At 38.7% G+C, this 23,654-nt stretch overlaps 1 protein-coding gene across 7 annotated transcripts in view; it reads left to right on the top strand.

The window, feature by feature from the left end:
• Nucleotides 1-4,440: 4,440 nt before the first annotated feature.
• The window catches only part of EPHA6 (EPH receptor A6), a 550,821-nt gene continuing 531,607 nt past the window's right edge, over nt 4,441-23,654 (top strand). For all 7 annotated transcript variants that reach the window (XR_010884765.1, XM_067300370.1, XM_067300386.1 and 4 more), the window contains exon 1: nt 4,441-4,822. Coding sequence is in view for 6 of the 7 variants with exons in the window: in XM_067300370.1 (XP_067156471.1) it covers nt 4,720-4,822 (103 nt within the window). In the remaining variant the exon portion in view is untranslated. The remainder of the gene's footprint in view (nt 4,823-23,654) is intronic.

Below are 23,654 nucleotides of genomic sequence, written 5' to 3'. Positions count from 1 at the left end.
GATGCAGAGCATTAGGATAGTGTGCTCAGAATAGGCCCATACTATATACAAGTCAACTGAAAAGAAAAATGTAATCTAGTAACAAACTTACACAATTAACAGGCAGGACTTGGCCAATGACTCCTGGATCCTGTATGTATAGGAATTGTTGCCTATAACAAAATATTCTGTAACATAGTAAATTCATGACTATGTTGATGTTAGTGTTGATGTTAGTTCTGTAATTCAAATAATATTTTCTAATATCAGAATTTTAATACATACTTAGACTAGTTTTAGTACTTGCATCTTTCTAACAGATTTCTTTAAATACACAGTTTCTTTTTGACTTTTTGTGTACCAATAATAGGGAAGGTAGGTAATAAGCCTGGAACATTATGTCACTTCTATTTTTTTTTCCTTGACCTTGGGGGGGTGTTTTTTGAACACAGAAAACTGTCAAAATTGCAAATACTTAAAAACACTTCATGTGAATTGCTGCACATATCATAAGCATATCTGGAGACTATGGCAGTGAGAGGCAAAAATATCAGTAGTGATCTAGTGTCAGCCTGTTGTTACATTTGCTAAAACTTAAAGATGGTAAAAAACTGAAAGGCCTACGCACCAAAAAAAAAAAAGTGTATAATTCTACAGAAACAAGAATACCATGTATAACAAAATGGAATTCACATACAGTTTTATGGGGAAATGTAATTTGGAATCCCAAATAGAAGATATACTATTAAAAAGTTCATTTCTGGATGCAGTGCCAAAAGAACAGTATATTTCATTCATTAAAAAAGCCATTGGCTTAGACTTTAAGGGATCAATATTACATTATATATATTTTTTAGTATACTAGTGGGCTAGTTTATGTTAGAATGTGCAAGTGTCATTCTTACTAAAAATCCTAATACAAATTTCTTTGTCCAAATATTACAGTAATTTTAAAATTGGTGAATCCTATTAACCGCTGCATGGAAAGTATGTTTTAAGTTTATTGTAAACCTGTTGTCACTATTTTAAGCAAAATGTTTGCTTTGATCACACTAAATCACATAACATTGTGAATGATGACTCAAAGGACTAACACACTGTAGAATACCCTAAATTATGGGAAATTTTATTAGAAAGGAAGGCTTTGCTCTTTTCTAAGAAGTCACAGTTTGTTTTATTATAATTAACACAACACAGTACATTAAAGACAAGGTTATGTATAGTTAACTACACAAACAAGACAGGAAATCTTCACGGCCTATTACATGTAATTCTGTGTCTATTCTATATTTCCTTTTGTGGCTTTTTTTTTTTTTTTTACAGAACGATGGGTTTTTTTTAAGGAAATAACAGTAAAAATAGAATGGGGATTTTTCTGACAGACTAAATTCTGTTCTAAGAATGGGAAGATACATAATTTCCTTGCTTCTGCAAAAATATACTCTCTAGAAATCTGAGTATGAGAGATATTCAAACTCCAGTTCTTCTTTTCTGTTTCACTTGGTACAATTCTTCCATACAAAAATGCACTAGAAATAATTTTACTGTTGCACTGTTTACAATACTAAGTGACTTTTAATTTCAGAAAAAATAGGTATGCAAATAGTAACTCTATCTTTTTATATTTAATACTTTTGCTTTCCTCTGTGTTGTTTAGCATGTCCGCACGTATCTGAAAGATTAAAGTACAGTAATTAAGTTTTAATTTGGGATTCATGATAATGCTTGAGGTCATAAAAATTTAATCTGTATTCAGATGAATAAGCAGTGTTCTTTCGAAGTTGTTCCCCCCCAAAATGCTGTAGCTATCCCTTTTAGCTGTTTAGTTACATAACTGTTCCCTGTGGCCTGTGGAGTTCAAGGTTACCTGGAGGCGAGGCTATGCTTTGCACATGAGAGAAAACAAAAAAGATTTTGACTATGCCACTGTCGCATCTTTCAGCCTCCTTTTTGTATTCAGCTATAGTCTGACGTTGCATGTAAAAGCAAAAGAAGCAGTAAACCAGACCTTCTCAGCTCCTTTAAAAACTCTCATTTGGCTTCATTAATGGCAAGCAAGGATAGGTAATGTACAGTGCACACATGTGACATGTGTGTCCAGATGGATCTGGAGAGGCTCAAGTGTGTGTGCAGGTGCATGCACACGCACATATATGCACGTTACTAGTGCTGTCTGAGGAAAACCTAGTATAAAAAGCCCAAATGTGTAGCATGCAATAACAGATGCGAGAGAAGGAAGCTCAGTTTACTTTTGCTGTGTGAATTGCAATTTTGCATTAATGTGTGAAAAGTCTTTTTCAGAGGTTGCACACAAGCAGTTGTACTGAGTATGTGTGGGGTCCAAATGACCTATCTTCATCTGGTGGCACCTTTTATACCATGTCCTGCACTAATTTCTTCTGGCAGTCTGGTTGGAAATCATCTTACTGCTGAAGCAAGCATTGGAGCCAATGAAAATTCTTAATTCTGACCCATAACCCAAACATGTAACCCTGTAATGTCGCTGTTACTTTCCTTTGACCCTGTTAATTCTACAATAAAACAACATTGTGACACATAGACAATAATGTTTAGAATTTCAGATGAAATTCTAAAAAGTCAGCTTTCTCCTTTTACCTCCAAAGTGAAACTAAAGGAAAATACTAATCACTATTCAACTATTTATAAATGAACCATTAGTTAGGCACCTCAGCAGGAACTTTGATTTCCTCTAGTGCAGTATGTTGTAGTTCTACTTCCCATTGACTTTGGTGGGATTTATGGACATTCAGCAGCCTTGAGAATCAGACTACTTTGTTCTCTTATGTATGGATGCAGACACCTGATTTTAGGAGTTCACATTCAGAAGTATGAATCTGAATATTTTCCTGTTTTTTTTTTCTTTGTACAAATCCAGAAATTGAGATGCTCAATGGATTAAATCTAAAGAAAGAGAAAAAAAAAGGCCCAGTACCTGGGGTGTGCTTTAAGTACAGCACTTAAACAGTGAACCCAACTCCAGTGTTAGTGTTACCCTCTATCATTCAGGGAGCCTTGATAGAGAATGGGTAGAAGCAAGCAGATCTCATCTGTAGACGTATATTCACGTAAGTTACCTGTGCTTCCTGAGTCAGCTTCCCCACCCCCAGCCATGTGTATGATCCTAGTATCTGAATTAAAAGTAAAAAATAAATATTGTGCCTTAAATGAAAATGCCAAAATATGGCTGGCTTACATTTACTTATGTACTCTCTTGGCGTAACTTTAAAAAGTACATTTCTTCTGCAAAATCCCTGGTATCTTCTTCTGCGGCCGTCCAGTCGGGGAGCCACTCCTGGAACTGTGCTTCGTGTTCATGAGTAAAATGACCCTCCAGCGGGCTTCCTCTGCTCTCCCATACTCATTATACCTCCTCTTTTTGAGATGTCTGCGGCCGGCTCCAGCCAGCTGAAGGCTCAGCGCCCGGTTGCAAGGCAGGGCAGGGCAGGGCAGGGCAGAGCAGGGCCGCGCCGCTGCGCGCCCGGCCCGCGCGCCTCTAAGGCGGCCGCGGCAACCGCAGCCCAAACGCGAGCGAAGTTTGCTGCGCGCCTCGCTCCTCTGCAGGTATCTTCGCGCCCGGCGAAGCGGCGGGATTTTATTTTGCCTTGTCAACTAACCCCCTCTAGTGCTGAGCGGGCCGCATTTGACCTGCGGGCTGCCGGCGGCGAGGCGCGGGGGCGCTTCTCCGCGGCCGCCTCCCTCCCTCTCCCCCCACCGCGCACACACTCGCGCTCCGGCCTCGGCTCCCCTCGGGAGGGCGGCTGAGGAGGGGCCGCCGCGGCTCCAACGGCTCCAACGGCTCCCCCGCCCCGCGCGCGCCGCCCGGCCGCCCGTTCGGCTGGCGGGGCCCGTGTGCCGGAGCGCCCCCGGCGCGGGGCCGCACTGGCCTCCCGGCGGACCCGGCACCCGCCGGGCTGGGCGCAGCGCGGGGGGCGGCCCCGCGGCCGCGCCGCAGGGGGTGATCGCTCCGCGGGCGGCGAGCGAGCAACAGCACCAAAAACTGCAGCCGGCTGCGCGGCACGCAAATCAGGAGAGAGCAGCAAAAATCACACCAGAGCAGCCTGATTTCTGATTGCTCCGCAGCAGAGAGGGAGAAACAGAAACAGAGAGGGGAGCGCGGCAGAGCCGGCGACGGCGGCGGCGAGGTCGGCAATGCCGCCCCGCAAGTTTTGTTGATGCCCGCCGGTGCGTGAGGAGGCGCCCGGCCCTTCTGCGCTGTCCGCCTCCGCCAGGGGAGCTCGGCGGCGGGGGTAAGACCCTCCGCCATGGGAGATTAACCCCCCTCGGCGCTGCCTCTCGACGGGGATGCGGGGGGCCGTGCAGCGCGGCCGGGGGAGGAGGCTGCTCCCGCGGAGAAGGCTGCTGGAGGCGCCCCTGCGGGGCTGACGGTGCCGCCGGCCGGAGTCGCCCGAGGAGCGGGGCGCGACCCCCGCCGCCGCGTCGAAGTTGCCGGGGGGGGGTTCTCGCGGCTCGCAGCGCCGCCGCTCCTGCCGGCACCCCCCGTCCGCTCCGGGCCGCCGCCGTGCCCCGGGACCCCGCTAGTGGATGCGCCCGCCCCGGCCCGGGCAGCCCCCGGCGGCAGTGCAGGCAGCGCAGCCCGCCGGGCCGCACCGGACCCCGCCGGGGCGGCGGGCAGGGGCGCCCCGGCGCTTCCCGCTGGCCTGAAGGAGGACGGGGAGCCTCGGCGGGCCGAGGCCGCGGAGCGCCCGGCGGGCACCAGCCATGGGGTGTTGCGAGGCGAGGGGATTGCTCTGGAGATTTGGCCTGTTCCTCCCCCTGCTGACAGCGCGCCCCGCCGCTGGCAGTCACGTCGCCACGAACCAAGGTAAGGGCGGCCGGGAGGGGCGGCGGGGCCGCTTCGCGTTTGGGGTGTGCGTGTGCATGTGTGGAGCGGGTCGCTCATGCCAACTTTCCGTGCGCGCCGGGAGCCGCGGGGTGCGAGGGGCCGGTGCGGCGGGGTGCCCGGCAGCGCCGGGGCCGCCCTGCCCCCGGAGCGCGGCGGCGGGCGCCACGACGGGCGGCCCCGCGCGCCCAACGGCCCGGCGCCCCTCGCCTCCCGTCGGCCCCTGTCGCCAACCTCGGCCTCTTCGGCGCCGCTGGGGGGCAACGGGAGCGCGGGTCCGGGCGCTGCGGCCGTTCAGCGCCCGGCGGGGCTGGCCCCGTCGCCCCCTTCTCCGGCCGCTCGCCGTGGGTGAGCTGCGGAGGCGGGCGGGTAGCCCTGTGGAAGTAACGTGTGTGGGGAGAGGGAAGCGGGGGGGCTCCGCTGCCCGGTCCCGCGCCCCGGGCTGCCGGCGGGCGTCCCGTGGGGGGAGATGCCGCCCCCGCGGGGCAGGCAGGCAGCGCGGTGCCTGCGGGGCGCGGGCGGCCCCCGGCGTTCGCCGGCAGCTCCGGAGGCCGTGACCCCGCGACGAGCCTCCCCCGGCACCGGAGCTGCCGCCCCGTGACGCGGGCTGGCCGCAGCTCTTCTCTTGACTTGCAATTTTAAGGTTTACTTTCCTCCCGCCAAACTCGACGCATCTTGAAAATGGATTTTGGAAAACTTAGCGCACACTGAGAGAAATTACTGCTGGTGAACAAACAGCTCAAAGATTCCTGACTGTCTGACACCTGATTTTTTATTTATTTATTTTTTTTACACACGCTACGGTCTGATTTCCAAAAAAAATCACGTTTGATGTCTTTGTCACAGGTGCATGCTCATCATGTCTTACTTAAAACAGTAGTCTAATCGCCTGGATTGTAGTATTGCATATGTTTTAAAAAGGCCTTTAGATTAAAAATGGATTCACTCTGTTCAGGAAAAAAATTTAAGATGCATAGCACATTCGGAGGATATCAAGTTTTGTTAGGAAGAACTGAAAAAAAACCCCATAACTGATGGTGAGACATCATGTTATATGTTATCAAACACTGGGTAGAGCAGAACATTTCCTTAACTGTTTATTTAATGTACATCTCTCTATTTAAGTTGCGGAGAGCATGGATGAATTTATTCCTAAATTAGGGGTCTCCTTTCTACTTTTAACATATTTTTTTTAAATTAAGCTTTTATGTCATGAGGTTTTAGTGTGATGTGAGTTAAAATATGGAAACTGAAGGGCAAGTTGTAATCTTGCTTCTGGCAGAAATTATGAAAAGGATATTTCCTTGTTGAAAAGAGTGCTGAAAATGGGTATGGAGGAAAGTAATGATCAGAGAAAACGAACTGTTTTTACTTATGAGATACTATAAAATATATAGTTCATATATTTTCACACTTCTGTTTTATAATCAATTTTCAGTATTTGTTGTATATATATGGATAACAGTAAGAAGAGAGAATAAAATATCTAGAAAATAGGAAAATACAATAGTACAAATACACTGAGCAATCAGTCAGATACAGCAGGGATTCCAAGTTAGTATTCTTCCTTTAACTCTTCTACACTAAATGTGATTTTTTAAATTTCAGTTTGTAATTGTATAATGTATACTCTTAGCAGTGCAGTATTACATTTTGCCCTTACTCATGTCTTAGACAACATCAGATTTTCACAGTAGCACAACACAGCTTTGCTTCTATTTCACTCTCATTAGCACATGCTAATGTGTGTTATATTACCACAAGGCCTAATGAGACACATGAATACTGTTAAAAAAAATTTGTTCACATGTGTAGTATAGAATACCCAAGACATATTATATATATCAAAGATAAAGAATTTTTACTAAGTAATGCCAGTTAGATTAGAGTATTTTAAAGTAAATTTCTGAATTAACATTTCATATTCCTGGGGTTACGTTGGTAATACTTGAAGGATGTTTTGAAAAGCAGTTAAAAAAACCTGGAGAAAATAGTTATTGAAACAGTTTATCTCAAAGGAAAGTCTATCAAGGAGGAAGTGTTCTTTTTGATGTTAACATAACTTTTCTAAACAATTTCATGCATTGCAGTATCTGCTGCATAGAGTACTGCTGAATTTCCTAACCTCTTAATAACTTCTCTTTCTTCACTTCATTTTAAAACTTTCTGTAAACTGAGAGACCTCTTATCTTTTACATTGTGATTGTACCATAGAAATCAAATCATAAATCTAACTCAACAAAACACATACAAACTGAATAATTATGAATTAATATAGCACATGATCAATAAAATGCTAGTGAAAAAAATCTAATGATGACTATCTGAAAATAGGAATTGAGTAGAAGAAAATAAGCGCAATAAAGGAGTTGAGCATTGTGTAAATACCTAAATGGGTCACTTTAAAATACCAGCTGCTAATATTTGAAATCCCAGCTATAAAGAAGTTTTTAAAACCTGCAGTTGGCTGAGAATAAAATTTTCTTTCTACTCTTTCATAAGGTGATTTTTCAGAGTTTTCATCTTGGAAATACATTTGCAATAATTGTTGTTAGATTTCACTAATCATTATAACTTAGCTTGGTTTTACTATCTGATATTTTTGGTCTTTTATTTTGTATTTACTAGCAGACCAGCATTAATGCTAAATATGGATGAATTGCAAAGGAATATTTTAGCTGGGTTGCTTGACTGTTTGGGGGAAAAAGGTGAAAAGGGAATAAATTTATTAATCCAACTCTGTAAACAGACAAACCTTCCACTTCATTCTTAATGTTTTATTTCCTGTTATTAAAAAGGGATTTTCAGAGATTTAATATACTGCAGTCTTGTAAATTACTGTTATTACTATGTTGGGATTTATCTTTTTGTTTGTTTTCCTCAAACAGGAAAAAAGATTTTTTTTTTATATATATTTCCAAGACTCCTGGGTTGTCATTCTTCACCAAGTAAATCAATGCATACTGTCTTACACTATCTGTAGCAAGGCAGACAGAAACAATACTATTGACAGAGAAGTGAACTTACTCATTCATCTTAATGGAGTGATAAGTTCAAAAATAAATTGTGACCATGCCAAGGTTTAGTTTTTGCTGTTAAAAAAAACCCTGTAGGTAGGCAAGGCCTTGGAGCTGGGTAGGAACAATGCAGAAAAAGTCTGAAATAAAATTGCTTGAAAAATAAACCTCAATTAGTAATGTAAGACGGGTGCTTGTGTTTTCATCTAAATTTTCATTAATTGACCATGACATCCAGTCATTAACAAGTTGCATTATTATGCAAGATTTCAGCCTGTGTTGTATGTTTGTTGTTTGGTTGCCAGAACATGCTGAGTTTAGCAATTATTCTCAAACCTAAAGATACAAGTAATAGTCTCTGAACTACGAGCTACTCTTTGGGAAACTTGCATGGACTTCTAAGATGGAGTTCACATCAGGGAGGAGTTCTGCAGTATCCTCTCCTAAGCATGCATGTATGCATGTTTCTACATACATGTAAATCAGAAAGAATTTCTGTACCCTGGCCTCTTTAAAACTCTGTCTGCTATTATCCATCACAAGAAGATCAATTTTCAAAGGCAGACTTCTGTAGGGCTTGCAGAGTTCCATATGTAACAGTGAACTGGAAAAGGAAGTCATACACTTTTTCAGTTACCAGGTATCAGTGTATTTTGTTGGGTTATGCAAGGCTCTTAAATGGCACCTATATTAATTTTTTTCCTCTTAGGAAAAAATGGAAGGTAACATTATGTCAGATGCCAATTCTGAAATTCATATAGCCCTTATTTTCACAGTTGTTACACTTGATGTAAATTGGGTGGCTTGAAATACATAATAAAATCTTTCGATTCTGGTATTAAAAGTTGATGAGTTCTTCATCAGTTCAAAGAAGTTGGCTTATTTTTATTCCTATATTTATTTTTACATAAGTGCAGTCCATCACCGATAAGCACTCCTTTTAAGTACGGCACTTGGAATTCTCCTGTAGAGATTAATAACAGTAAGACCAAGGACTGAGCAGATGTAGGGACTGAACTTCTCTCAGAATGAGACTGACCTCTTAAAGCTAGAGGAGAGCTCTTACTTAGAGTACTTATAATAGTGTGAAGAAGGTTGTGCTGCTGTCTGTATTGTACTCATCCTGGTGGATTTTGCTGTTCAGTTGTCCAGTTAGTATTTTTTGTGAGCATTTAAGTCACTGTGGAGAAATGAGAAAATTAAACAAAACCAGTGTGGTGGTAGAAGTGTGTCACTCTTTCTTAAATGTGCAGAGAATGAATCGTGAGCAAAATCATATTTTTGCCTCAAATTATAAAGAATTTTTTTAAAATATTGTTGCCCATGTATCCCAGATAAACTTGAGTGCTAATGGCAGCTTTGGAACCTTTACAGTCTCAGATATGTGTGAAACAACTTGTATCCAAAAGTCTAGGTTTGTTTGCCATAAATATCAGATAACAGATTTTAAGTTAATGCTTCATAATATATTCCTGATCATCTATTTGGCAGCACTGAGTGCTCTTTGGGTATTTCATTAATTTATCTTAGACAGGTGAGAATGATTGATATGGAAACGTTTAAAATAAAAAAATGTATAGCTTGGTAAAACCAGATGTAGGTTAAGACCTATATGTATGTGAGACACATGTATGTCAGTACAGTAGTTCTCATGTAATTTGAGGCAGTGAAGATAGCACAGAGGAACTAAAGTATTTCCAAATGTGTACAACCTGGCCCTATGGAGCAAGAAGGTAAATCAAAAATTGAGCTAGTGTTAGAAGGAAACATGGAAAAATAAACTGAAGAGAATAGCTGACAGTTAGCAAGCCAGTGTTTTTTTCAATCTTTCATGATTTATTCAGAGACTAGTGTTTTCAGTTTCAGCCGGCGCCTTACTTGCTTTAAGAAACAAGCCAGCATAGTTCCTAGAAACCAGACTGACACATAATGCAGGGAGCAGACTCTCCCGCATCTGCCTATTGCTCTGAGTTCATTTTCAAAGCGTCTGCTGCTGGCTGCTCTCAAACTGTCCTTCTGTATTGGATTAGATGTACCTTAGGTTTGATCCAGAACGACCATTCTGACCTTCCTGTGAATTTAATAGTTAATTTTTGACCAGACAACACTGTTGACAGATCAAATCATTTAAAAATGAAAGAAGGAAAGAGCCTGCAGGAAATTCAGCTTTTCTGATGGAAAGCTCTTGTGGGTTTCCAGATACATATTTTAGATATAAGTAATTAAATCTGAACTCTACCTCAGAGCCAGTTAGGGCAGCTGATGCTATACTTTTCACTTGAGAATTTTAGACAAGTCTTAAAAGTGGTTAGTCTGTAAAATGTATGCTAAGTTAATACACAGTTGTTTGGCTAAACTTTTTAAAGTTAAAAGCCTAACTTATTTAAAATCTCCTTTACCTAATCACCCATATTTAGAAGTATGGAGATGTTGCAGCTGATATGCATACGGTATATGACAAGCACTGCATTGTCTGATTTACATATCCTAATATAGCATAGCTGTGTTGGAATATATTCTTGTTTCAGCTGTGTATCCGTAAACTGGAATGTCTCTATTAGGATCACTGGAGTTCCTTTAACTTGACATTGACACAAATAAGAGGCTGGCCTTTCATTTGTCATTCCAGTTAACATGCTGAACTCTGTCAGTGACAGAGAGATAGAATTTTAAATAGTATGGAAATAGAAAAGTAGGGAAGGAAATTATTTGTCCAAAATCTATCCTGACCTCAGGGGACCACATTATCATGCAGAGGGGGTCAGAAGGAAAAAATAACAACTGTGAAAAATACATTTGCAGAAGCTGTTTTTAAACTTGTAAATGATATGCCAATCTTTATGAAAAATATAAGAAATAAGAATTACTATCTAAAAGAATATTTCTGTTAAATGTTAAAGATATGAAATTGTTTGCAGTATTTCTTCTCTCAGTAATAGTCTATACAAATTAACTTAACTTTCTGCAAAAAATATTCCCCAACTCTTTCTCTTAGATTATGTTCTACTCATTGAATGCCACTTCCTTATCCTTTTTGTTTAGTGAATTTCTTGGCAACTTGTGTATAATTTAGGATTTTTCTAGTAAAGTTTGTTTTTTTTTTCTTGTTTGAAATAGTTTTGTGGGAACTTCTAATAGCCTGAAAATCTACAGAGTTTTTATTTTGTTTTTTATATTTGTAAATACTTATTTCCATTTTCTCTACTTATCCTTTAAAATAATCATCAGTCTGTCTTCTGTTGTAATGATGACATGATATTTCCAGGGCATAGTAAAGTCTGTAAAATTTAATGTTGAAATTATCTTCAGCCAGTTCATTTCTCATAATCAGCCCATAATCATTCCAGTCAGTCCAGTTCATAATCACTCTAGCTAGGCTTCCATTCCAGCGCTTATTCCACCGATCAGTACACTAGTTCCGAGGATGCTTTCGTTATCAGACTTGCAACACTTTTTTTTTATTTTGGGGGGTAGGTAGGCTATTGTTCTTTCCCATGTCTAAAGAATAAGTCTGCTCAAAATAGGTAGGCGTTAAAGAGAAGTCACTTCAGTTAATTCAGCATCCATTTATGATGTGATTATTTCAGTGTGTTACAGAATACAGTTTAGAGGCCAAGCTGAGCTCATCCATCAGAAAAAAATGACCCTGAAGTTTTTCCTGCAGTCAGTAGGAAAATTTCACTGATTTGTTTCTCCCACAACATAATACTTCCATATCTTAGCATTTCCAGCATTTGTTATCACAGATCTCTGCATGTGGACTGAGTTCTGTCATACTGTAAGAAAACATAAAGATGCTGAATATCTTGATAATGGTGGTAGTTTAATCATTACAGATTTAGCAGTTTTCTTCAATGGAACAATTATCAGTTAAGGTATCACTTATTATTCTTCAGATACTTTTATAGATACTCAGAAAGCAGCAGCCAAACAATGCACAGGTGTTTTTCACCTCAGCTGATGATACTGTACGAAGCTTTTTTTTTTTTTAAGCAGTTCTTTTACATTATTTCATAATATGCCTCAACCTTTAAGCCAGCAGATATTGTTACTTTATTTTACGCATTTTTAAAGTATTTACATTCTAAACACATAAAGCCTAAATAATTGTTACATACATTTAAAGGAATTAGGGGTATTTTCATCTTTAAATTAAGACTAGATTAAAAAATACTGTAATATTCTCGATCATTGTTTCTTTTGATAATCTAATAGGGTCAAGTTTAAAATTCAAAAACATTTATTTGATGTGGAAATTATATCTAGATTAAAAAAGTATGCAGAATAATCTCAGAATTTTGGATTTATTTTGACTAAATATAAACAGGTGAAATTTACATGGAGCAACAATTCTGAAATATTGATTAAAATAATAGAAACATTTGATTTTTAAAAAATATCAATGTAACAGCTTGTAGAATATACTGTAAGAATGTCAAGCATAAGATTTGAAACAAAGTGAATCAAAACCAAGTGCTTTAGATTTTAATGTTTTTTCATGTTCTCTGAAAATCTGCAATGACTAGGTTATTACAAAATTTATTTTTAAATGATCCCAATGTCTTCAAGCTTTTCTCCCTAACTCACTGCCCCCTCCCCTCTCCACTTCACTGCCAAACACCACACTTTCTTTGGAAGTTCTGTGTTACTGAGATTAATCTTTGTGCAAAGGAGGAGACAAATGGAAATTTGGAAGAGAGGATAAATCCTGATCTTGTATGTATTCCACACCGGGGAAGGCTATGTTTCATTTACTGGGTCACCAGCTTCACAACCCTTAGCAGTTCCTTAACCATGGTGTAAATAACTACAGCGTAGAAGAAAAGAGAAATATTCTCCTGGAACACTGGGTGGCAACTGAGTAGCCCACAGATTCTGTCCAGGAGGCTGCTTTAGGGCAACATGCAAGTATGAGCAGGATTCCCCTCTGTCCCTTGTGCCAGCTGGCACAAAACAGCCCCAGCATCAGAAGTGGGAAAAAGGGCTTTCTTCTTTCCTCTTTCACCCTCTTTGCCTTTGCATCAGCTTCCCCTGCTGTCTCCTGTGTCATATGCATACGCACAGTCATCCTGACTTCTTCTACACCAGAACTCTGGAACTCAGTGAGTCTGTGTTTTCCACGATGAACTTGAAGTGTGTCTTCACTAAGTGTTTGTCACAAGTGGACTTGTAGCGGGCCCACTAACTACATGAGTGAAACAACACAGAAATTTTCTCTGATTTCTTCTGATTGTCTTTTGCAAGCCCTTTAATTCCCTGATAAATTTGATAACAGTAGAATGTTCAGTATCTGAACTAATTTCAGCTTTGTTGGTTAATTTAGTATCTCTGATTGTAACCAGACCTTTCATGACCAGATGTTTGTCCAATTTAATAATAATTTTATGTTTGTACATTTGGCAGTTGAATTAAGTGTGGAATTTAGTGTTTTCTCATTTTTCCCTGCTCCCTTTACTTTATGAATGTAGTAGCTTCAAAAGTAGGAAAAGAAAAAAGATCATTGGTTTCAAAAGACCCAGACCTAGAAACACTTATGAGCAATTCTTATACTTACCTCTGAGGTTATGTGCACTGCTCTTAGAATCTGCTGGTTTAGCCAAAAAAACAGTCTCTACAGAGAACTGGGAAAGATTCTACTTCAAGTCTTTGTGTGGAAACAATAGTAGTTTACAGGTATGATACTCTTCATGCCAATAAAAATTCTAGCTTTGTGTTTAAGTAGATTTGTAAGAAGCTGATAGAGTTGTTTTCCTCTTAAGAGAGGTGGTTTTATTTGTTCTGAGCTGAATTCCAGACAGTCTTTGAAGAGGGTGTCCTGTTTACTGACAGGATCTCCAAAAATAGTAATACCAGATTAATGAGGACTGGATGCACAGCTGCTCCTCATAGGTCAGCACAGCTGTCTGCTGAATAGTATAGGCAATACTTATGTGAAAAGTACCAATGTAAACACAGCAATCCAGGGTGAAGGTTTTAATATACAGAGATGTTAACTAAATCTGTAACACAGCATTTCTTCATTCCAGCAAGTTTCTGAAATTATGGAAGTTTTAGCTTAGAACAAAATCAGTGTTGTGTCACTTCTGGGAAAAAGAAAGATGGGCAGTAGGCACCATCTGTAACAAACCACTGTGAAGGTGCACACACAGAATGAGGACATAGTAAAAGATATATTTACTGGGAACTCTACCGTCTCAATCCAATTAATGGCTTCTGCACCTAGAACAAAAGGGGAAAAGTCACATATAGCAAACAGTATCATTGGTGCATGTAATGAGTGATTTGTCTTGGCTGGGAACCCTTGGTTAGAGTGCACTTGCTGCTGTAATTTGTATTCTCTGGCTGCTAGTTACTTCTTGGTTTAAAATAAAGGAATAAAAGAATGAATTAGAAAACATTCTGTAAAATAATGCACTAGCATTTTGATCTTGATAAGAGATTATCTCCCTCAAGTTTCCCAGGCCAGTTTTCCCAGTGGGTTTCAGTTGCTGCTTTAAAATTAAATTCTCTAGAAAGGTTTCTGCTAAAATTTAAAATTAAAATTATATTGTTCAAATATATTTTGGACATATTAAAGTAACAGGAGACCTAGCCCTTTTTTCTGTAGTATTTCCATTCTTTATAGTCGGAAATTGATGTCATGGAAAACATTTGAATGAGATTCATATTCCAGAATGCAGTTTGAGTCCAGTGGTTCTGCTAAGCAAAGTAGGACCATATGAAATTGTACAATCCTTGTTGCTCTGTTGTGTCTGGCTGCTGACAACCGTTGAAGGGGAAAGTAAGGAAAATGTAAAACCTTTGTTAGTTTGAGGAGAGGATAAGGGTCCTTTCTTTTTGTATTACCAAAGTTGTTAAATGCTTACATGCCAGAATGATACAGTAAAAACACCCACTCAGAAGGTTATATTAAATTTATTTATTCAGTTTAGTGGACTTTATTTCTTTGAGGAACATTTAGTTTATATAAATATGAATACTGTTAATATTTAGGAATGAAGAATAGGAAGAGACTTCTGGAACACATGAGCTTCTCAACCACACTCACACTCAGACTGTCCATAAGGTGTATTAGAAATCTAAACAGTTGCTGCTGAGATAACAGTAAGAATGCCTACCCTTTGATTTTGGTATATGATAAAAGACCATCATTGAAATGCAGATTTTCAGACCAGGAATTTCAAGAAGAAATAGCTTTATTCCCTAATTTAAGAAATATACAGAAACATCTCATGCTAGGAGTAAGAATTTGCCATTGTAGAATGGCATATATTGGAAATATTTGTTATACTCAAAGGAAGAATGATGATTGTGTACAGTGAATAAAGAAAAAAGGCCCGTTATAGAGACAGGTATTGTATAAAAACTGCTGCTAAAGAAATCTGGGTTTGCAAAGTCAACCAGGAAGTCAGACATCATTCCATGTCATGTTAATGTTTCCTCTTGTTGATGCACATGAATATAATGATGTTATCATATACTGCATTTTTCTGTAGGCGCTCTAAAGGACATCTCATCTATTGTAGAAAATGAGTGCCTTACTGGAAGGAGTCCAGCATTTCTTGTTCCCATTGTTTAATGCATGGCCCTGTGCAAACATTATACTGCATGCAGAGTTTATTTTTTCATTGTTGAATCTCTTGAAAACTTATTTTTCACAATATTCCTTTGAGCTAGCCTTCTGTGTCTTTTTAGCCACCAAACAAACAAAAAAACCTTTAAGGCCAAAGCTTGTAGCTTACATGATTAGTCTGAGAAATCCAAAGTAAATTTTTGAGGAATTAGTGTTTTATATGCTTGAAAAAAACTCCTACTGACTAGTCTGAGAGCTCCCTCTTTCTGCAGCTCAGATCTCTTGCTTCACATTGGCTATCAAGAACATGAGACACATTCATTGATCACCTGTACACCTTGTGATACACCCATGATCTGACAGAAGAGTTGTGGCTGAGGCAGATATAACACCTTGGTTTTCAGTGTGGTCTTCAGCTAAACTCATTGTATTTTTTCTTCCTGTACATAACTAAGTTGTTCTCCACGTGGAGCATTTGTTCCTACTTTTAAAATTCTTGATTTGTCAAAACATTCGTCAAAATGCTGAATGCAGCCAAGGTGGATTTGTACAAGAATTAAAGATCTGTCCCTCAGGAAACTTTCTTGCCATTTTGGGTACCTGGTGCCTTAACAGCCTTCCTGAAGCCAAGGCTCACAATGGCTTCAGATCAGCCCTGCAGCTGAAGCCTTGGCCACCAGCCCTCGGAGCTATTTGACTCCTACAGTCTCGGGAGCCAACTATCTTTGAAGTAGACTGTGAGACATAGTGATGACTTCAGGTCTGGCTTTTCCTAACTTAAGTGTGGGGCTTGCTAATCCCATTAGTGTAAAAATGTAGTGAATATGAAATTTCCTTTGTTACTGCAGTTTTCACATTAAAAAAAAAATCCTTTTTTCTCTCCCTCCTCACAGGTCATTCCTGTAGGATGTTGATGTATTTAGACTGACAGCATAATCACCTACTAAATGATCTGAGTTACCTAAGGCAAGAGAGGTGCCATCTTCTGTGGAATAGGTGTTAGATGGTAATGAAGACATGCGCTTTGCCAGTAGCTTGTGTTAGGCACTAAGAGAATTTTGAAACTTGCAAGTAAAATAGGCCCATTTTCTGGTTACAGAATAGGGTGCTCCTCTCTAGGTTGCTTAAGAGCTCTAATGGTCCTGACCTCCCATACCGTGGCTCTTGCCTTTATTGCCTCACTTGTTTTTCTCCTTATCTCCTCTTTTTATCTTTCTTACCCTTATTCTTCTTCTAGATGGCTCCTGTCTATCAGTGCCCACTTAATTACCTTTCTTGTCATTATTTCATTCCCCATTTTACTGCATTTAATTTGGAATTTTTGTCGTCCTTATCGTTCCACTCTCTCTGAGCTCTGTGAGGATGGAAGTACAGACAGAAGCTTTCTGTACTTGTTGACTTGGTGGCCAGGACAAGAGATTCAGTGCTCAGCATGTGCATCTTATGGTGGAGTATACTTAGTTGCTCTGTGGTAACAGTATCAGCACAGTCAAATAGGTATGTAGAGTTTGTTAAGGATGGAGCATGCTGAGTGCAGATAAGCTTTGACAGTGCCAAAATTTCAGCTTACTCTAGTGAGCACATTCAGCTTGGACAAATGTGAACACGTAACAAGGGACATAAGTGAATCTTTATCAAAATGCTCCAAATCACAGAAATGCAAGTGCTCTTCAGTCAAAGATGCAGAACATATTTTTCCTTGTCTTATTCTTGAAAATGTCTGAATGGTTTTAGCAGAAATTTTCAGTAGAAGTCCAAATAAGCATTTGACATAGAATATTTCAGAGTGAACATTTTATTTTGCAAAATACAGAGAAGTCAAAAAACATGTTGTAAGATGACAGTATTAGTTAACACGAGTTATAGCCATAGTTGCACCTACAACAGATTTAATTTATTAACACTTTTAAGCTGAGTAATTCTGCATTTATAGAGTATCCTCATCTTCATATCATCTCTGTACAAGCAGAGATTTAAAGACAGATTTTTATATTACAGAAGAGTAAGGTCAGCATTCCTGTATTATATTACAGTTTTCCTTGTACTACTCAGAATGGAGGTCACACTTGTAGCTACTTTTCCATTTTGTTCATTTCTCATGGCATACCTGTTGTTGCCACAGTACATCAAAAGTTCCAGTAATGTTTAGCCTGTTCACTTTACTAATAATCATTTTCCTTTATAATTTTATAGTAAGTAGTTTTCATTTTAAGTAATGTCCTGAAGCCTTAGCGTTAGTGGGTTTCCATCATATTAGAGAAAATTGGGAAATTATTTTTAATAGCTATAGTCTGATAGATGTATCTTATTCTTGAGAGATGTGCCTCAAGAAATAAAAGCTGATGGAAATTGGTGCCACAGACGGATATTTTGAAAACAAAAAAGAAAATCAATAATAGATTAGGCTTGATTAGATGTTGACATTTAGAACTCCACATAGAGAATGTTAAAATTTACTGACAACAGACAATCTTCTTCCTGATTTGCGTTTGTACCTCCATTCTTGGTTCAGATATATTATAGTACATACATTGTAAAGGTTAATGAACAAACGATGATAAAATTAGCAAATAGCTCATCTGATTGTTCAGGCTTTAGCCTGGAGGGCTGAATGTTTTATAATCTAGTTTGTCATATGTGGAATCTAATTTGTTTAATTTTTTTTGTTGTTGTATGAAATTCTAAATTGCTTGAATGTTTAGGTGAATCCAAAGTCATTTAAGATCTGCTTTTCCCTCCTACCTTACTCTATACGCTTGTTTTGCTCTGCTGCAATCTTAGCATAGTTGTCCCTGATTTGCACCCTTTTTAGGTGAGAAGGGAATTAGGATTGTAGTCTTCTATTATTTAAGTTACTTCCTTTGCCTTTAATAAATATATCAAACACCAATCCTAATATAGAACATTGTGACATCTTGCTATGAAGTTTTTCTCATAAGATAAGAAAATCCAGCCATATATTCCTATTTCATTTTGCCTCCTAGTCCATCTTTAATGCAGAAGCGTACTTTTATCTCCCTAAATAGGATTACCCAATTGCTCTTCTGGGCCAAGAGGCCAAATCTTGGTCAAAAGTGATTGCTTAACACTGCCTTTCTGCATCTTCAATCCCAATGAATAACCTTTTTGTTTTATGCATAATAGTCTGAAAAATAACAGCATGATGTCATTACTGCCCCAGAACTGAAGATTGTTCAGTACCTGCACTGGGAAAGTATTTTGTTTAAAAACCCACTTTTGCAATTTGAGAGGATCAATTCATTGTCAACAAAACACATCATTAAACAACCAGAGTTTTAACTGTAAATGTTTCTGTTTCATTCAAGACTTGTCTTTTCACAGCCCCAACAATATCCATAGTGAATTCTAAGCTTTCCATTGCATTTAGTTAAAGCAGGACAGGGAAAGAGCATCTTTGGAGAAAGAAAGTAAGCCCTATTAGAAATTGAGAGAGTGGGTTAAACTTTTATCTTCAACTTTTAACTCTTTAATGATATTTTAAAAACCTAATATTTGTCTGTATTTTTTCATCCATTACGTTCTCTTCAGCTAACAGAACAAACTGAGATACGTATGCTTTTCTAGATTGACATAGGCAGCTGTGTGCCATGTTGAATTGATACTTAATTTTAACATCAAAATTTGCATCCATGAAAATAAAGCTGTGGATCATCAATGTTTTCTCATATATATATTTTTTCACTATGACGTGTTGTCTAGGATCATCTCAGTAGGAATCAGCAAGGACTTGATTATGCTAGGCACTATGAAGCATACAGATTCAAGAGAAAGGAGCTCGCCTATTGATGAAAGACATGGTGGCTTTCTCAAAAGGAGGTGTGGGAAGGCTTAGCTGGACCGTTGGAGTATCAGAGCAGAAAACCAAAATCAAAGCTAGAGAGATTATAATCACATAATATACATGCTATGTATTCATCTTATTGCTGTAAGGCAATGCCCCAGAGAAAAGTAGTAACCTCTAGGTTAACTGTGACTGAATAAGATATCACAAGTCACACCATAGGCATCACTGGGAATTTTATAATGTCCAGTAGACCATAATGATGCCAAGCCAAGGCTGGTGATAGAAAAAAACCACACATACAAGTTACTTTTAACTATTGTGAAGCAGAGTCAGAAAGAGAGCCCAGAGTTCTTTTTATTTATTTTGTCTTGCAAAATGTGGCAGATACAGTTTCAAACTTTTCCATCTAGCCAGAGTTGAAAACCAAGATTCTCAGTTAAGAGCCCACTATAGCTGCTGGGTTTAGAGCAAATCACCAAGTATTGAGATCCATGTCCTGGAGACTTGGTTACATTATTATAGATCCTGGTCATTCTCTTTGGTTTCTCTCCTTAGCTATCAATATTATCTCCTTGTTATTTGGATAAAAGTAAAATGTGTTGTTTTATCTAATTATCCTTTTCATAAACCATGGGGCCTGATAAAAAGTCCATTTGAGAATCACATTGGGATGTCTGGCCTAAATATCTTCTTCACTGGTGCATGTACATTGGAACAGGAGTTGACAAGGTACTCTGTTAGCAGAGAATGTACATTAGTGTTATAAACAGTCTCCTTCCCAGCTCCCAATAATTTTAATTACCGCATATGTCAGTGTTGGCAGAATCATATTATGTCATTTATGTAAGGCACTTCCCCTTTGAAATTGAAATCTCCTATTAATTAGCCAGAAATACTATTTATGTAAATAAAGTAAAGGATACACTGTAATTCAGAGGTGCAATCTTTGGTTTATACAGAAGCTTTCAAGGGGACTGTTGAAACTGGAGTTGCAGTGTCATAGAGCTCAGGTCCAAGTACCAGACATTTGCTAGACAGTGCTGTTGTTATGGGGGGAAAATGATACCAATATCAAAGCTTATCAGTACCAGAGCTGGGGATAGGGGAAAAGAGGAGCAGAATGGTTTGTTTTGAGTTATTCTTGTTAAGTGGAAACTTGTTAGTTTTTATCTGCTATTCATTGTTGGGATTTTACTTTACTTTTGAAACACTGAAGGTTGGTTGAAGTTAATACTGGTTTGGGAGAAGTGTTCTGATATTGCTGTATAAACAGAAACCTCTTTACAGGTGAAAGCTTTGTGGGTCTTTCTCATATTACCAGAGTTAGACCAATTGCCACCACCTGAGCAGATAAGAGTTTTCTACTTCTCCAGATTTAGACATGACTGCCAAAGCAATTTGTTGTTAGAGATTTTTCCTTCACTGTAGCATGTAATATAGTTTACTTATTTAGTTTCGTAAGGATTTTATCTAAAAAAAGTCCTGCTATTGCCAGGTTCTTCATGCTGCATTGCAGTTTTTGAGATTTGGGGTCTGCTTAATTAACGGTCCTCTTTTTTATAAGGTGTTTAGGAAAGGAAAAAGTTGGTGAGTTGATATTGAAGCTGTACAAAGAGTGATTGAGGAACTGTTTGTTCTTTTGCACTAATATATTTAAACTTTTATCTGTGATTGTGGATACTTGACTCTCTGACCTCTAAGGGATTCTTTCTTTTCCTATATCCAATATTCCTATGTCCAAATGAGATGTAATCACACATTTGTAATTCAGTGAATGCATTAGCTAAATGGTCTGATTCTTTGAGCTGCCACACACTAGCTCAGACTGATGTCACTGTTATTCAGCACCCACAAAAAACTTACTTTGAGTGTTTGGATTTCAGGGCCTTTACCACACAGAACATATGTTAAAGGGCTTTTGACCTGATTTTAACGTAATAGAAAAAAATCAGAAAAAAAATTAAAATTAGTCTTGATATGAAATGCTCTATGAATAATTTGTAAATTACAACTTTTCAATAAACGGAGGCAAATAGAAAGGAGAGTAAAGCACAGAAGATCAATTTAATTAATGTGTTCGGTGATTCCAGAGCAATAAGAACATGCCACTAAGAGTCTCATTGGTGAGCTTCTTGGAGGAAATATTCTTTGAGCAGAGGTAAACAGATTTCTGCAATGGTAAGGAGCACAAGTATGATTTTTGTTGCAGTAAAGCAGTATAGTTTATGAATTATGAGTAAAGCTCATAAAATAGCCTCAGGCTATCCTTTTTCAAATAATGAGACGGAACAGCACATTTTTGATAAGGGAGACGTGAAGAAAGAGTATAGGAAGAAGGAAGAGAAGATTTAAAATTAACTTCCTCTGACTTTCTCTTAAATTAATAATCCAATTTACAGTATTTTGCATTTAGCTGGGGCAAGACACCATATGTTCAATAGTATGTCATCTCCAGGTTTATCAGGTTCTAGCTCTTTTTGAAAGTACATTATTAAAAAAGGTTTTAATTCAAGTATAGGTTAGGAAAGAGATTTCATCAACTGAAGTCCATTGATTCCATTTTTATTGCTCAAAACTGCTACAGTTCATAAAATTCAGTTTTACAGGCTATTAGTCCATAATTTGGGTTATGTCTTTTGGAGACTTATGTTAAAGACAAATGCAGTAGTTCAGAAAGATCTATATTGTAGCCCTGTGAAAAGGGTTCAAGAATTAAGTGCTTGTTACTGTATTCCAAAAAGAAAAGCAGGAAGGGAGGAGTTACCATCAGCCTTGAAGAAAAAGAAAGAAGTTAGCAATGGAAGTTTCAGTGGTGGGTGGCATAATTCACTGGAGGTGAGAAAAATACTCTACTTCAACACTGCTGGCATTGAAAGGTTTTTTTTTTTTATTGTTCTTGACAGAAAAAATAGTATTTGCATTTGTGGTACATGCTAAGACTTTTTACACAGCATTGAGTGGTTCTGTTGACTGTAACTGGAACACAGGATGGGAAGGAAATAAGGAAATAATCTGCTGTCATAAGCAAATATCCTGTATGACCTTGTAGATAAAATGATCAGTTTTCTTTTTAAAACTAGAAATTAAGTCTTTCTAATTTCTACTTTAGAACATTTCTGTATTCATAAATGACATTTTCTCATGGTCAGTGCTTATAGATTTATTCTTGTGCCAGCATTGTCCCAAGGCTTAAGAATGTCTTTCCATCCTTGATGTTTATCTAGCTACATTATTGTAAGAGGAGTCAAATCTCTTCTGTGGGGTTTTGGCATGCTGTTTTCATCTCTTCTCATAGAAGAGATTTACAGTCACTATGACAGTTACAGTAGTCTTTGTCTTCCTCTTCCCATTTTAATTCCATCTTTCTTTAACAAAGGTGGCCAGAACTGTGTGCAGTTTTGCGGGTAAGATTTCACTGGTACTTTGTGCAATAGTAGTATTTTTATTAGAAATACTTTCTGTGATGACAGTTGTCATCTTTATTTCCACATGATTTGATTGGTCCTTGGTTGCCTTGTCATCAGTTAGTATGTGCAGGTCTTGTCTTCTCTGTTTCCAGCTAAGCTCCCACATTATAAAAGACATTCTTATTAGCTCCCATTGCATTGTCTTATGGTTTGTATTATTTAATATCCTCCCTTTTTTATTATCCCAGCCATGCAGAATCATTCTTTCTGTCCCCATAACCCCCCGTGTAGTGTTCCAGCCTTCAGTTATGTTGATAATGCCTCCCAACTTTCCCATCAAAAAACAAATCTCATTATAACAAACCTACTTTGGCCAAGGACATTACTTAAATATCAAATAAGATCAGTCTCATGACTAATCTTTGAGGAACTGTGCTAGGAATTGCACAGTTAAATATTGTCTGTCTCAAAAACATGCCCTTTATGCACTTCCTTGCCTCTTTTGCTCTCTCTTTATTTAAAGAGACCCTTTTACAACCTGTTTCAGTTTCCTAACCCAAATTTTTTTCTGACATTTATACAACAAAATTATTTGAGATAAGCTAAAATCTTCACATACTAATAAGTTGTTGCCACACAAATAGTAATTTAATGATATCTTAACTATGAAAAGGCAAATTATATTCCATAATTTTCATAGATTCAAAACACTTCTCAGTTCATATAATTCTGAAATAAGGCTGGAAAAATACTACATTCTCGAAGTCAAATTGAATGAAATTATCCTCAAATTCAGCTGTAATTTTACCTTAATGCATTATAATTCAGATGTCAGCTTTTTCTTCCATAATTTGATTCCTCTTGGCTATTAGGATTGCTCAGTACTTACTCTGTTTTATTGCTCTTAGATGAAATAAATTAAGCTGTATAGCAATACAAAAGATAATATTCATTGTTATAAATTTGGCATTTACATAAATGTAACATCTTAAATTTCCCCTTCATCTGTTTT

The sequence above is a fragment of the Apteryx mantelli genome, chromosome 1 (genome assembly GCF_036417845.1).
Source record: "Apteryx mantelli isolate bAptMan1 chromosome 1, bAptMan1.hap1, whole genome shotgun sequence".
In the NCBI taxonomy this organism is placed as follows: Eukaryota; Metazoa; Chordata; class Aves; order Apterygiformes; family Apterygidae; genus Apteryx; species Apteryx mantelli.
Note: the sequence above shows the minus strand (reverse complement) of the source record. Positions and strands in the feature narration are given on the sequence as shown.